Raw genomic sequence first — 15,814 nt, 5'->3', positions numbered from 1 at the left:
TAACAATCTGGTAAAATGTCAAGAGCTGTACAGAACTATTCACGCATGTACATTCACTGCTATGTGCTCTCCCCCAATATAGATGCAAACACATATGGAAAACAAGAAACGTCCTGGAACCAAATCTACCACTACTTAATGGCTTTAAGAGGTATACAGTAACAATAGGTATAACGATAACAATGAAACACTTACAAATGAGGGATCTTTGTTTAGGCAGGCATCAACAAACTCTTTAAAAGGTTTGCTAAAGTCTCCTGTTAAGGTGGGTGGGTTATTTTTAGGGATAAGAAACAGGACCCTCATCGGGTGCATGTCAGAGTTTGGTGGTTCTCCTTTAGCTAGTTCAATCGCTGTAATGCCCAATGACCAAATATCAGCCTAAAAAACAAAAAGAAAAATCATAAAATCACATTTGAGAAAAGGAAGCCATTCTTCATTAACTTAAAGTGATCATTGTAATAACCACCTGTACACCATTTTGAATGTGACCACATTTTATGCAATAGTATTACATATAGATGTTTATAGACTACATGTGAAAGCTACCGGCATGATTAGCAGTAAATGTATTTATGCAGAAAATTATAGAGTAAGCTGCTCCGCCCCCTCCCCACACCAATATAAGATAGTAGTTATATTTTTATGTTCCACCAACCAAACATAAGCACTCGCTAAATGTTCAAAATGTATAAACCATAAAGTGAAAAATAACTAGAATCATTTTTGTTAGCAGAAGTTGTGGTTACATCACATTTATGACACCCAGAGTAAGAACCATTTCTTCACCAGCTCTTGCCCGCACATCTCCCTCTGTAAACTGTCCCCCAGGGTGATTATTATCCTCTGAAGTGTTTCATCTGACTCACAAACTGTATCTACTGATTTCACTGACCAGCAAATGTCATAAATTCTGCAAGTCACCACTCATCACAGCTGCAGGGGAGTTGGGGGTGATTTATTGCATTTTTCAGTCAATATAAAGGAAGACCTGAACATAGACAGAGCCTGTACCAGTGAATACAACAATCAGGATATTGCCTTTAAGCCGCATCTACACGAGTAGATGCGGCCGCGATGCTCCTTATCATAAGATCCGACAGGACGGATCTCCGCACCGCCGATTCCGTGCTCGCTCCCCGCGAGGGGACAATGGCAGGGAATCTAGCGGAAGATAAGCGGCGCCGGCGGGGACGAGCGGGCAATCAAATGTGGGGCACGCGGAAGAGACGATCTGGCGGCTAATTGAGCCGCCAGATCGCTGCAACATCTAATAGTGTAGACGGGGCCTTAGAGTGGTCTCTGTCCAGGAGCTGCAGCAAAGCAGGCTTGTATCTAAATGCTCCTGTTTGTTTAGACAGAACCCTCACATCATCCTATGGCAATATCATTGACGAGTCGTAACTAGCACTAGGAGTAGGAGGGTGGACCTTTAGAGAGGGACACTTAAAGGCAAGCCCATACTTCCTTCTGCCATTTAGCATTTTCTACTGAAAAGTGTGGTGCAGATCAAGCCAACTTAGGACCTTGCAATACTTCAGCAATCATATAAGGCAAGTATGCCATTCCAGCAAGTTAAAGGGCCACTATTGCAAAAAATTGTAAATATACAAATAAGTACATTGACATTCAAATGATCTATAAAGTACTTTTCTCCGATGCTGCCGTCACTTAGAGTAGGTAGTAGAAATCTGACAGGACAGAAGTTTTGGAATAGTCCATCTCTTGATGGGGATTCTCAGAATTTTTTTTTTTTTTTTTTTTTACACAAAAGCACTCCCCGGAAAAAAAATAAATATACACAAAGGGGAGTACAATAGGGCCTAGTATTCAGTCACCAAGTCTTTTCTCAATAGACTTTATGCTGAAAATGAATGTGGTAGGGATCAATAGCCATCCATCTCAGATCGGCGATGGAGCGATAGTTGTGTCACATTGGATGGCAATCTAGGGGTGTATGACCACCCTTTGGTTTGGGCACTGGTGTAGGTCCGTCTTACCACTGTACTATTCGCTGTGTCTTCACCAGTCGTGTCTATACAGAATCTTATGTATAATGTGAGGAAATATAGCCATAACCCTGAAGCGTTCAAATATTCTGAAAAGCAATACTTCGCTATAAATGAGACGAGCAATGCTCCTATATACACCAAAAAAAACAAAAAACAAAGAAGGAAACTAACAACCATGAAAAGCATGTGAATTATGCATGCTATCAGACAAACTATTTCCTTATGCAGATGGGTGATTTATTCACTGTAGCCGCTTGCAGTCGGACCAGACAAACCACAGCCTGTACTATAAAGTATAGCGAAACAACAAAGCCATGAGCAAAACAACTGGCGGCAAAGACTGATAATTAGCAAGATACCCAGCGTATCATTCCAGTGCCTTGAGGGAAATGCGTAATCACACTGCTCCTTCTGAAAATGCCTGAAGCAAGTCTGAAATACCAGTAACCAAGAATATGACTGCTCCATAAACCAGGCCAGAGCTGGCATTTACTTTTGTAGTCTAAAAGTACATCAACTTGTTTTTTCACAATGAGCCTCCCCATAAAAGAGGTTTCTAATGTAGTATACTGGTAGGAGTTGAGGGGGGGGGAGGGGAAGGAGCCTTGCCTTACCTACAGGGGGGGTGCTCCTGTAGTCTCCTGTCCCCATGGGATTCGCCATCACTGGCCGCAGTTCAAAGAATCCGCCTATGGAGTGTGCTTCCGGACAATGCATGCCAGAAGCTGTAGTCCATACACAACCCTGGCAGAGATACTCACAGCTATGTACTACAGCTCCCAGCATGCATTGTGGCCAGGAGCTCGCTCCATAAGTGGATACTTTGAACTGCGGCCAGTGACACTGATTCCCAATTAAAGGGTGATGGGTGCTAAGGGCACATTAATGTACTCTAACTATTTTTTTTATTTTCTCCTATAAAGATATTACCAGGGCAACAGCTACCCATAATTTCCATGCAGAAAATTCTCATCTGCAGTCTACACAACTATTGGAACACAACTCATTTTGCCAACACTTCAGCAACCCCAAGCTCCTCACCTAGTGCATCCTACCCATCCCTCTAACAGTTTCCAAAGTTTTCTGATTCCTTCAGCATATTTACCCATAGCGGCTAGGGAGAGAATCTCAGAAGGAAATTCAAGACGTGGAAGAAAACTGTGACCAACTCCAATATTGAAGTTGAGCTTACAGTGGTGTTTGCTAGGGTACAGCTGGGCCCACTAGGGGGATGTCCTGCCGGAGGGGTCTGATCGCCGCCGGCCATCTGCGTTTTGCGGGGGGGGGGGGGGGGGGGGCTCCTCAAAGCCCCCCTCCACAGCCATTTCCGCCCTCACGCGCCTTACCTCCCTCTCCCTCTTCCTACTTAATGCGCACGACGGAATTCCGTCCTGCGCATTGAAGGATAGGCTTCCGCCTATCAGATGCCAGCGATCCCCGGTCTGCCTTACTTCCCCGCATGTTTACATTTGATCGGCAGCTCTCCAGCTGTTCACGGAGACACACTCCGTGAATTGACATGGAAAGGCCTGCCGACGCCTATGGGCGTTAGCTGGTCGTTAAGTGGTTAAGAACTTCTTAAACAACTTATAGGATACCAGAGCCGAAAAAGGTTGGAGAAGCGGGGGAGCAGGCATTTAGGGGGAGCTGTGCCGATGGTCAACGCTCTCCCCCCGTTCTCCACTGGCACCCCTCTTTCTTACCTATATACTTCTTCTGGGTCGCCATCACTGCGCAGACCTTGGTCTGGCTGCACTGTGCGCTTCCTAAAGAGCCGGACTGCGGCCGGAAGCGACCTGTGCACGCCAGAGATGTCACGATTAACCTCATACACATGTGCAGAGCAATCCTGGCCGCACGCTGTAGAGTGCGCACAGCCGGGCCAACGTCTGCGCAGTGATGGCGACTCAGCGACCCAGAAGGTGGTGGGGTGGGTCTTTAGGTAAGAAAGAGGGGTGTCTGATGAACAGAGGGGAGCGTTGGCCATAAGGACAGCTCCCCCTAACTGCCTGCTCCCTCCTTTTCTCCAACCTTTTTCAGCCCTGGTATCCTTCAAAGAACAGGTGTGAGGTGGAAACCCCTCCCCCCCACCAAGATCTACTTACCTGGGGCTTCCTCCAACCCCTGGCAGCCTAGCTGTCCCTCGCTGCAGCTCCAATGTTCCAGGATCCCCTCCGTTGCATGTGCTGACCTTGCGTCCACGCTCTCGTGGCCTGGAGCATTCTGTACAGGCACAGTAATTCTGCACCTGTGCAGAACATTCCAGGCCATGTGAGCGCGAACGTGCACAGCACGCCTGTGCACTCGCGCAGGCACAGAAGATGCCGACCTGGCAAGGTCGTAATCTGCAACAGAGGTGATGCCAGGACACCGGGGCTGCAGCAGGTGAAGGATGCCCCACGTAAGTACATTTTTTTTTCACCTCATCTGTCCTTAAAGGAAACCTGAGATGTTGGAAGAGGGGAAAATAAAAAATATACATACCGGGGGCTTCTTCCAGGCTGATCAGTACCTCAGCGTCCACCTGCACCACCTAGATCCTCTGCAATTCAACCTGATAAGTCCTCCGGTCTGGGGCGTAGTGCTCATGCGCAGAACAGTCACGGGAGTGGGATGGAGTGCACGTGGCTGGCTTACGCTGACTGAAGGACTTTTCAGGGCAAATTGCGAAGGATCCAGATGCCACAGGAGAACAGTATGAGGGCGAGGAAGGGGGGCTGGAGGAAGCCCCAGGTATGTACAATTTTTTTTCCTCTGTCCTTGTCTCAGGTACACTTTAAAGTAAACTAGAGACTACGCCTGAACAATTTTAGGAAAAAAAATTGAATTGAGCGATTTGTCTGAAATTGCGATTTTGATGCGATTCACGATTTCCTACTAATCAAGTTTTGTTCCCCCTCTGTCCCTCTTTGTGCCCTCTTTGCCTCTTTATGCCTCCTCTGGGTCTTTCTCTTGCCCCGTGTCTCTGTACCCGCTGCGTTTCTCTGTCTCTCTCTCTCTATGGCCGCTCTGTCTCTGTGCCTCCTCTGTCCCACAAGCTGCATCAGTACTGGACACAGCTTCCAGCATGAGTCCAGCGATGCATGTCTATCCACTTCGCCTCCTGCAGTCTTTAACCACTTTACCCCCGCCCGTACGGATTTCTCCATCCCTTTTTCCATCCTTTAACCCCCAGGGACGGAGAAATCCGTACTTTGTGCACTCCCGCCGCTGCCCGCGCTCCCGCTCGTAAACACGCCGCCCGCCGCTAGTAAACACGCCGCCGCCCGCTCGGAGATCAATGAACGGGAAAATCCATTCCCGTTCGTTGATCTTAGCCCCGCAATGATCCGCTGCTCTCCGATGGGCAGCGAGATCATTGTGAAACGATACAAACTTACCCAGCCTCCAAGTACTTCCTCCAAGCTTCCGGAAGGACGCTTAGAGGTCGCATTAAAGCAAAAAGTTACTGTGGCCATCTTGTGGCCAAATAGTAAACTACACCCTACACATTTTTTACATACAAATAAATTACTTTTACACAAAAAAATTAACTCATTACCTCCCACACTCCCAATTTTTTTTTTTTGTAATAAAAAATTAAAAAAATGTACAATAAAATAAATACATAAATAGTTACCTTAGGGACTGAACTTTTTAAATATTTATGTCAGGAGGGTACAACACTGTTACTTTATAAACTATGGGCTTGTAATTAGGGATGGACGCAAAACTGAAAAAAATGCACCTTTATTTCCAAATAATATATTGGCGCCAAACATTGTGATAGGGACATAATTTAAATAGTTTTATAACCGGGACAAAAGGGCAAATACATTTCATGGGTTTTAATTACAGTAGCATGCATTATTTAAAAACTATAATGGCCGAAAACTGAAAAATAATTTTTTTCCCACATTTTTCCTATTTTCCCATTAAAACACATTTAGAATAAAATAATTCTTGGCATAATGTCCCACCTAAAGAAAGCCTAATTGGTGGTGGAAAAACAAGATATAGATCGTTTAATTGTGATAAGTAATGATAAAGTTAGACGAATGAATGGAAGGAGCGCTGAAAGGTGAAAATTGGTCTGGTGGTCAGGGGGTAAACCCCCTCAGTGGTGAAGTGGTTAATGCACGGAATACTCCCTGTATGTCACGTGACATACAGGAACCCGGAGTTTTGACAAACACAAGACCTGGCAGACGGCTATAGACGGACGGACAGTGTTTCGACTCGTGCGGAAGGTATGTGCAACGCTGCGGGCCACACGCGCCAGAACTTTGGGGAAGGTTGAAGCCACTTCTTCAAACTACACCTCTCCCCCCCCCCCCCCCCCTGTTGGAAATAACGTCATTACGATAATTGCAGTTATGACTATTCCGAAATTGTGATTTTGGTGATCGTGATTTCGGTTTAAATTCGATTTATCTTTCAAGCCTACTAGAGACTGATAAAAAGAAAAGTTTTATACATACCTGGGGCTTCCTCCAGCCCCCTTCAGTCGAATCAGTCCCTTGCCATCCTCCTCCGCCTGGGTCTTCTGCCATGGGTCCTGGTAATCGAGCCAGTCAGGACATAGCGTGTGCCCCATAGCACTCTCAGCCATGCAATGAGAAGCGCGTGGCCAGACAGCGCATGTGCCCACTGGCCGAGATACTGGGACCCATAGCGGAAGGTGCAGGCGGCGGAGGATGACGGCAGGGGGACCGATTAGCCCGAGGGGGTGGAGGAAGCCCCAGGAATGTATAAAGCTTTTCTTTTCATCTGTCTTAGGTACATTTTCAGAATAGACAGCAGGCCTAGTGCTGACCAGTTCATGCAGGTCTTACCTGTCAGATATTTTTAGTTTAATGGGTTCCTGGCCTGTTGCTTTCCTAGGATCTGTCCCTTCAAAGCTGGGACCAAAGCTCCTCTCAGACATGCAGACAGTCAAAGTACCCCATACAGTAATACCAGGGGCGAGGGGTGTGTGCATAGGTGTAATAAATGGGGAGCTCTGAATGGCTGATGTGTGAGAGGAGCCGCTGTCAAAACTCTGAAGTGATGAGTGTTGCGAAAGAGGTGGCACAACCACAACACCACAGAAAATGTGATTAGCCAATGACTGGTCAGTTTTAGCACCTCCATGTGTTATGATCGCTTACCTACACAATCTACTCATAGCAATCAAAATCTGTTGGTCCTCATACAAAATGGAGGAGGTAAAATTGGGCAGTTACATTAGATTTGTGTACCAGGCTTAAGTCATACAGGGCAAATTAGTCAGCACTAGCCCTTTCGTATCCAAGTAATTACAGCTAAGACAGAATCCACATACTAAAGCAAATGTCCAACAACTAGTAAAAGCAGCTGTTAAAGTGGACCTGAATTTCCTCTCTGCACTAAAAGATAAGCGGAAGCATAACCTTAAAATAAAAAAACATGACTGTTACAGCTGATACAAATCCTTCAATAAATCTGCAGGCATAGGGTTAACCTCCTGTGTTTTCAAATTAGCTGTTCTGCCAGGACTGCCAAGATTCCTGAGATGGCACAGCTGAGAGATCAAATTACAACTAGTCACAGATGAGGGGGAATTAGACAGGTCACACACTCTAAATACATACAGGGTGCATTTCTCTAGGTTTTCCTTCTGTCCTGTGAAAGAGTTCAGCTCCACTTTAAGCTGCAGGAAACCTTACAATCAATCGGTAACTAGTCGGTGCTTTTCTGCAATAGTCCTGACTAGCAGGATGCAGCGCTTTATGCAGCATTTCAGCAGAGCGTATGTCGTGTTTCTAAGAAAATGTGTATTGTTCAGTTAAAAATGAAACGTAGTCAGCTGGTGTAGCTACACGATCTTGGTTGCATCACTCTTCTGGGAGAAAAACCACTTTGAATGTGCAGGTCTGATACCACAAGCAAATGTTTACTCCACTAAAACATAATTTTAAGTTATGGGAATGAGTTTATCAGCCTAGTGAAGTCTGTGCCCTACAGTCAACATGCGCCGACACTTTTCATCCATACACGTGTGAATGACCGGTCCAAACCATCCTATTCAGTTATGTATAGTCTGCAATATTGAGAATGGCTTCCGCGTTTCCAAAAAAAAAAAAAAAAATTTGTAGAGAAGTTTTTAAATGTTGGAGAAAACCTGGACAGACCTGTTCATAGAGCCTGACTGACGTAATCATTTTGTGTCTGTGCGTTACATACTAAGGCCCTAAGTGGCACCAGGTTTTCTAGTATTTCATCAACTATACAGGCATGGGCTGCAGTGCCAGAGATAGGGCACCATAAGAGGGACATCAGTACGAGGCCCAGGATGAGGCCAGGGCCCGAACGTGCCACGTGGACTACAGCTGCAGTATGTGACCGGCCACACCCATGTGGTTTGGTTTGTGTGTTATGTGAAAGCAGATCAGCATAACTCACCTAACTCCACAGCGTGGGGAGAGTCTATTCCCTGGATTCTCTTGCAGCAGTCTGAGCAGAATGGAGTTAGAACGCCGCACTGATGATCTGCTGGGCCGATTTCACATTAATCACAACACTTAGTCCAAAATGGACAAATCCTATAGGTATAGTGATAGAGTACGGTCACTCATATGTAAAATAACTATATAGTTAAAAAGAGTCCCAGTTGGGCTACTCTTAACATGAGGCTCGGTGTGTATATATACACTAGACAATAAGTGGAGGTCTTTGCTGATCCCCCACACTGACAGATCTGCCAGAGTGGTGTAGCTATTCCACATATACCGAATCTACAAAAACAGGGACAGTTACAATGATCCTGCTAAGTCAGTATATGATAGTACTTCTGACCTGCAGTGATAAGCATAAAAAATACACCTGTCACTGTGATCTCTGAGGTGGTTGAATAAGTGCATAGGTGCTATTTACATAGTGCTTGTATAATGAACTTCTGACATGTTTCACCCTAACGGCTTTCTCAAAGAATGCTGTACTTATTTACAATGAATAATAAAAAAAAGTGCACCCCCCCCCCCGACAAAATTCCCCCCAGCAATAGCCCCAGTCAGAGCTGAAGCACCCGGTTCGGTGCGAGTTTGCCCACTTAAGCCCACAGGGTTGAAATTTTTTTGCATCTGAGCAACTTTCACCTCCCATTCATTTGCTAATAACTTTATTACTACTCATCACAATGAACTGATCTATATCTTGTTTTTTCCGCCACCAATTAGGCTTTCTGTAGGTGATACATTTTGCTGAGAATTAATTTATTGTAAATACATTTTAACAGGAATATTAAGAAAGAAATGGAAAAAAATCATTATTCCTCAGCTTTTGGCCATTATAGTTTTAAATTAATCCATGCTACCATAATTAAAACCTATGTACTTTATTTACCAATTTGTCCCGCTTAGTACACCATTTAAATTATGTCCCTAACACAATGTATGGCGCCGATATTCAATTTCGAAATAAAGGTGCATTTTTTCAATTTGCGTCCATCACTATTTAGAAGCCCATAATTTAATAAATCATATTGATATACTCCTTTGACATGCATATTTAAAAAGTTCAGACCCTTAGGTAACTAACTATGTTTGTTTTTTTTTAATTGTAATTTTTTTTACTTTTTTATTAAAACTTGTATGTGGGTATTTTTTTGTGTGGGAGGTAAACAAGGGATTTTTAATGTATTAAAAATTTATTTATTTAACACAAAGTGTGTTTTTGGTGTAATTTGCTATTTGGCCACAAGATGGCCACAGTCCAAAAAGTCCTGGGAGCGATCGATCTCGCTCCCAGGCAGAAGAAAGGAGACCAGAGCTCAGAAAAGCTGCAGCGTCTGAAGAGACGCTGTCGGCTTTTCTCCGGCGGGGTCCGATCAGCGAAAGGGATTTATAATCCCTTTCACTGATCGGTGGACTAACGGCCAGCAGCGGGGGCGCGCACGGGGGAGCCCGCGGTAGCGCGCGCGACCCGCGGGAGTGCGCGCAGCCTAACTGGACAAAAATTTTCGTCCAGTTAGGCTGAAGTGGTTAAATACTACTGATGATGAGCTGACCACCCTCTGGGGGTGTGTCAGCCCTATTTGCACGTACCGGTTCATTGGTGGCATGGTGGGGAGCTGTCTGCTCTACGGGTGGCGTTTGTGTGCCCCCGAACAAGCGCTATGCGCATAGTGCGGCGACAGTGGTGACGTCGCCGCACTTCCTGTTAGCGGCGGCGTCATTTCCGGTTGTGGCGTTCCCATAGCAACCGGGGACGCCGCTCTAGTAAACAAAGCGTCCTATTGGTAGGACAACTGCGGGGAGAATGCGCTCCTCCAAATCTTCAAAACTCCGCCGATCCCTCACACACATGTACACAAGGCTGATCCATTCATAACATGGGATATAATGTCTTTTGCGTATGATTTAGGGCGCCGCGTGAAGCAAATATCCGCTGGGCGTTGCTGCCCAGACTGAGGGGATGCATTGGGTCATGCGGATATTATTTGCTTCACGCGGCGCCCTAAATCATACGCAAAAGACATTATATCCCATGTTATGAATGGGTCAGCCTTGTGTACATATTTGTGTGTGAGGGATCGGCGGAGTTTTGAAGATTTGGAGGAGCGCATTGTCCCCCCGCAGTTGTCCTACCAATAGGACGCTTTGTTTACTAGGAGTGGCGTCCCCGGTTGCTATGGGAACGCCACAACCGGAAATGACGCTGCCGCTAACCGGAAGTGCGGCGACGTCACCACTGTCGCCGCACTGTGCGCATAGCGCTTGTTCGGGGGCACACAAACGCCACCCGTAGAGCAGACAGCTCCCCACCATGCCACCACTGAACCTGTATGTGCAAATAGGGCTGACACACCCCCAGAGGGTGGTCAGCTCATCATCAGTAGTATATAAACTCGCACCGAACAGGGTGCTTCAGCTCTGACTGTGGCTATTGCTGGGGGGAATTGTGTTGGTGGGGGGTGCACTTTTTTTTATTATTCATTGTATATATGTACAGCATTCTTTGACAAAGCCGTTAGGGTGAAACATGTCAGAAGTTTATTATGCAAGCACTATGTAAATAGCACATATGCACTTATTCAACCACCTCAGAGATCACAGTGACAGGTGTATTTTTTATGCTCATCACTGCAGGTCAGAAGTACTATCATATACTGACTTAGCAGGATCATTGCAGCTGTCCCTGTTTTTGTAGATTCGGTATATGTGGAAGAGCTACACCACTCTGGCAGATCTGTCAGTGTGGGGGATCAGCAAAGACCTCCACTTATTGTCTAGTGTATATATACACACCGAGCCTCATGTTAAGAGTAACCCAACTGGGACTCTAACTATATAGTTATTTTACATATGAGTGACCGTACGCTATCACTATACCTATAGGATTTGTCCATTTTTGACTAAGTGTTGTGATTAAAATTTTTCCCTGGTATACGTTCTCTCGGAAAGTGTGCACCGATTTCACATTAAACACACTCGCCCCGACACAAAACAACCCTTACCCCCTGCGTGCACAGGTGCAAATCACAGCTGCGGCTAATCACACACTGCTGCTGGGGCATGGATGGGAGTTGCAAATGCCACGCTATTCTCTTGCTCTGCAGTGGAAGTAAGAGGGGCATTGCTGGGTGGAAGGGCTGACCGGGCTTGGGGTGAAACCATCTGTCGCCCTCTCCGCATTTGAATTAAAATGGGGGAGCGGGTAGGGTCTGATTAAAGAGGAGCTCCCCCCCCCCCCCCCCCCCCCCCTTTGAAATGGAGAGTTTAACTGGAAGAGGACATGGTAGTTTAGTAAAAATGTGATCCTGCGGTTTAAATTCAAAATCACCTCCACCCAGATCTTACAACTGACACCACTAATTTTGGATTTTAGAGAACTGAAAACATAAGCTTCTTATCACTTGGGGATACCAAGATTTCAGAGTCAGAATTCTCAGCTGCATCCATATATTATGGCAAATGAAGGATTTTCAACCTCACTGCTGGAAGGAATAAGCCTCCCTCTGTTCCCAACCGCAGTCTTCCAAACATTTCATTCAGCTGCATTACGCAAACCCAGGACAGGAATGTCTCTCTTATTTACCGATAAACATTGGAAGGCCAAAACAAGTACTCCTGAACAACCAATATGAACGCTGAATTAGCACCTTGAAATGACCATTGCACTCTTACCTTTGAGTCGTAAGCAGATTGTTGTATAACTTCAGGCGCCATCCAAAAAGGTGTTCCTACAAATGTGTTTCTTTTGATTTGCGTATCTGTCAGTTGTCCAGCCACACCAAAATCAGCCAGCTTCACATCCCCATGCTCGGAGAGCAGGACATTGGCAGCTGGAAGACACAAGAGTAGATGAAACTGGAATGCATCCCAGCTGCCGACAGGGGGGTAAAACGATCTTAAAGTTTTACTTGCACAGACCTTTGATGTCCCTGTGAATTTTATTCTCAGAGTGCAGATAATCCAGACCTTTCAAGATCTCTTTTAACATGGTTGCGATCTGGAACTCATCAAAAGGGCCGACTCGCAGCTGCAAGGGAAAAGAACTGCTTTAATATCAATGGATAAAATAAACTTTCTGCACAGGTTAGAAAGATGAACACAGTGTGGAAAACAAGGCATTACTAATCCATAGAGAAATAAAACCCATCTCGTGTGTGCTGGGCAGGCTAATATGTTATCAATATAGCAAATCATATTCTATACCAGACATGGAACACCAATATCGGCCACCCATCACCTCCAGCAGCATTGCCAATGATCAGACTCTAAACAGCATGGCGAAGGATTAACATTTGTCAGGTTTTTTTTTAAGTTGTCTTTGCTCACAATGATGAGATTTCCCTCACTTCCAAACAGACCTGAAGAGTCAAAACTGCCCAATCCCATCTTTGAGAGGTTCATCCTATTTTTACAGAGAACTGTAAAAACTGTATGATTCACCTCCTTTCCTATCCTACTGCCCTATTGTAACAAAGTGAAGGAAACCTTCCTCCAGGACAGAAAACTAAAAGCTTCTAAATATTCTTTGTGAAGAACCTAAGACATTTTAACGCCTTTTAAATCTGAGGTCACCTGATTGCATGTGGCAGCAACATATGAAGTAATCCCTGGGGTATCCATGCTGGCGACACACTACTAGCATAGTGACACCTAAAAGCAACTGAATGAGACCACAACTCCAGCAATCAGAGTTAATGGCTTCAATCACTGGCTAAGAACCTGCCGTTAGTAGCTAGCAAGTAAGCAATTAATTGCTCAGGAAAGCAAATGGCAATATAACAGCAGCCAAAGTCAGGCAATTCCTTCATAGAGATGTGTTGCAAAATGTGACCAGACCCTTACACATCCTGTGGTCCATGGAAAGGCAAAACAGGAAGTGATCTAGATTATGAAGGACACATGGGAATCTGTTCAGCACACACAATGATGAAGTGAGACTGCCTCTTTATAAGGATCTCTGGGTCTGTTCCTTGAAGAAAACCTGAGCCAAAGTTTGGGTGAAAAACAAACCTGTTTACCGAAGAGGGAAGTCTCTGGATACTGCAGAGGATTCCAGTGTCCTCACCATTGCTCGTCTGAACCCTCTAGAAGATCCGGCTGCACTCCACTTGATGCACAAGTACAGTTGAGCTGCAACTATACATGCACAGCCGCACCTGGGCAGTAGCAGTTGGCGCTCAAGCACGAGCGCTCCAGCTTACTGAGCAGGCACAGCCATACTCACGCAGGCACAGTATGGCTGCGCTAGTGCATAAAGAAGGGCTTGGCCCCAATCTTCAATCCAACGACCTTGTCCGATTTCTTCAGGGGGTCTGCGTTCGGCACCTGAGGCTTGGACAACGGTGTGGGTAGCCTCTACAGGATCGAGAGACTTCCATCCTCTGAGGTATGCGTTTAACTAGAGGTTCACCTCAAGTACACTTTAAAATGTATTTATTTTTTTTAACCGGGATCAGTTTAGTTTTGAGTACTGTGGAAAGGGCCTAGAAACATTGATTTTACTGCTGGTAGTCCTGGAAAACAGGAAACTAGGATTAAAATAAAGATTCTAAAGCTACACACACACTTAACATTTTTGGGGTGAAGACCATCAGGAATCATTTTTGCCAAGGAAAATGTAGTGTTGTACAAGTGTTGATGACTAGTTGATTAATAATTCATTGTGTTAAAAAGGAACTCCAGTGAAAATAATGTAATAAAAAAAAAGGTGCTTAATTCTTACAATTATTATGTATAAATGATTTAGTCAGTGTTTGCTCGTTGTAAAATGTTTCCTCTTCCTGATTTACATTCTAACATTTATCACATGGTGACATTTTTACTGCTGGCAATTGATGTCAGTGGAAGGAGATGCTGCTTGCTTTTTTGGCAGTTGTAAACAGCTATTTCCCACAATGCAATGAGGTTCACAGACAGGAAACTGTCAGGACCATGGTCCTGACATCACACTGTGGGAGGGGTTTCACTACAATATCAGCAATACAGACCACCTTGCTAATCCATTTGAGAAAAGGAAAAGATTTCTCACGGGAAAGGGGGTAGGTATCAGCTATTGATTGGGATGAAGTTAAATTCTTGGTTACGGTTTCTCTTTAAATTACTAATGGTTAAAGGCCAATGTTGCAAGAACTTCCTCCTGCTTGCCCCCTGCTCCACAGAGCAGACTGCATGGTCAGGAACTGGGAAACAAGTCTATTTGGCATGCATGTGAAAACTATCACCCAAAACTGTCTCTAGCAATCCTTTTGGGCAAAATTTTAGGAGTCTACATGGCTTCACTCTTACTTAACAGAAAAGGTTTCTAACTGCTGTCTGTCACTCAATGAGTTTTACCCAATACCTGTCGAGACAGGAAAGGATAGAACAGTTCTTCCCAAAGATAAAAAAAAGTAATGAACCCTCAACCCCCCCCCCCCCCCCCCACAATAAAAAAAACAACAAAAAAAATGCCACACAAGGGCTAGTCAGTACTACTTAGCGCAGTTCTGCGGTTTTCGACTGAAGCCATAGTTTTCAATCACCAACACAAATATGCACCTCTTGTTAGTCTATGGGAAGCAAGGGCTTCTAGAAGTACAGATTGCAGCCATGATCGTAAACATAAGGACGGTAACCTGGCTGTACATGCTGCTCTACTACAGAAAACCTGTGGCAAGAGTGGGGGGACCTTCATAACAGTGCTGAGCTATTTAGCACCCGACTGTCTCCCTTATTTTAGGTTTAGCAGAACTCCAATTACTGCGACAAGGTAGCAGCATTCATACTTCACTGTTACAATTGAGCCTGGGATGTTCTTTCACTATTATGCAAAAAAAAACTGCAATTACCTCAAAGCCCCTCCTAACAGAAATCCATATTACAGTAATTTTCCCAGGGAGCACTACCTAAATCTTTCATTCCTATGACAGTTCAAAGACCTATTTCCCTAGTAACTGCATGAATAAAACAGGAAGATATTGGAGGATTTTTTTTTTACTAGTTGGAGGAAGGACAGGGTTAATAAATACATAAATTGGTGGACTCTGGTCTGTTTTTATGTATCTGTAGTGCTGGTTTATTGGTGCTCAAATACATACCTCTAGAACAATAAAAGCATGGAACGTAAAACAACCTAAACCCACGCAGTCAAACGGTATTTCACTACACTTCCCCCTACACTGGCAGATGTATCGGGAGGAGGTCTAGAGGTCTAGAAGAAAAGCTCTTAATTTTTGTCGAGCCAAGAAAGTTAAACTTTATTAAAGAGCAACAGAAGTAAAATCAGCAGCTTAGATACAGTTGGCATTTATTTCAAACTGCCTATAGGACTGAGAGGATAGCCTAAGGTCAGACATATGCAGACAACCTCCA

General features: G+C 44.8%; 1 protein-coding gene across 1 annotated transcript in view; it reads right to left on the bottom strand.

Moving 5' to 3' along the window:
- The window catches only part of STK26 (serine/threonine kinase 26), a 141,858-nt gene that overhangs the window by 25,917 nt on the left and 100,127 nt on the right, over positions 1 to 15,814 (bottom strand). The window contains exons 4-6 of the mRNA XM_068250935.1: positions 12,383 to 12,491; positions 12,137 to 12,294; positions 196 to 381 (exon numbers count right to left, since the gene is read on the bottom strand). Of these exons, the coding sequence (XP_068107036.1) occupies positions 196 to 381; positions 12,137 to 12,294; positions 12,383 to 12,491 (453 nt within the window). The remainder of the gene's footprint in view (positions 1 to 195; positions 382 to 12,136; positions 12,295 to 12,382; positions 12,492 to 15,814) is intronic.

Source organism: Hyperolius riggenbachi, chromosome 8 (assembly GCF_040937935.1).
Source record: "Hyperolius riggenbachi isolate aHypRig1 chromosome 8, aHypRig1.pri, whole genome shotgun sequence".
NCBI lineage: Eukaryota > Metazoa > Chordata > Amphibia > Anura > Hyperoliidae > Hyperolius > Hyperolius riggenbachi.
Note: the sequence above shows the minus strand (reverse complement) of the source record. Positions and strands in the feature narration are given on the sequence as shown.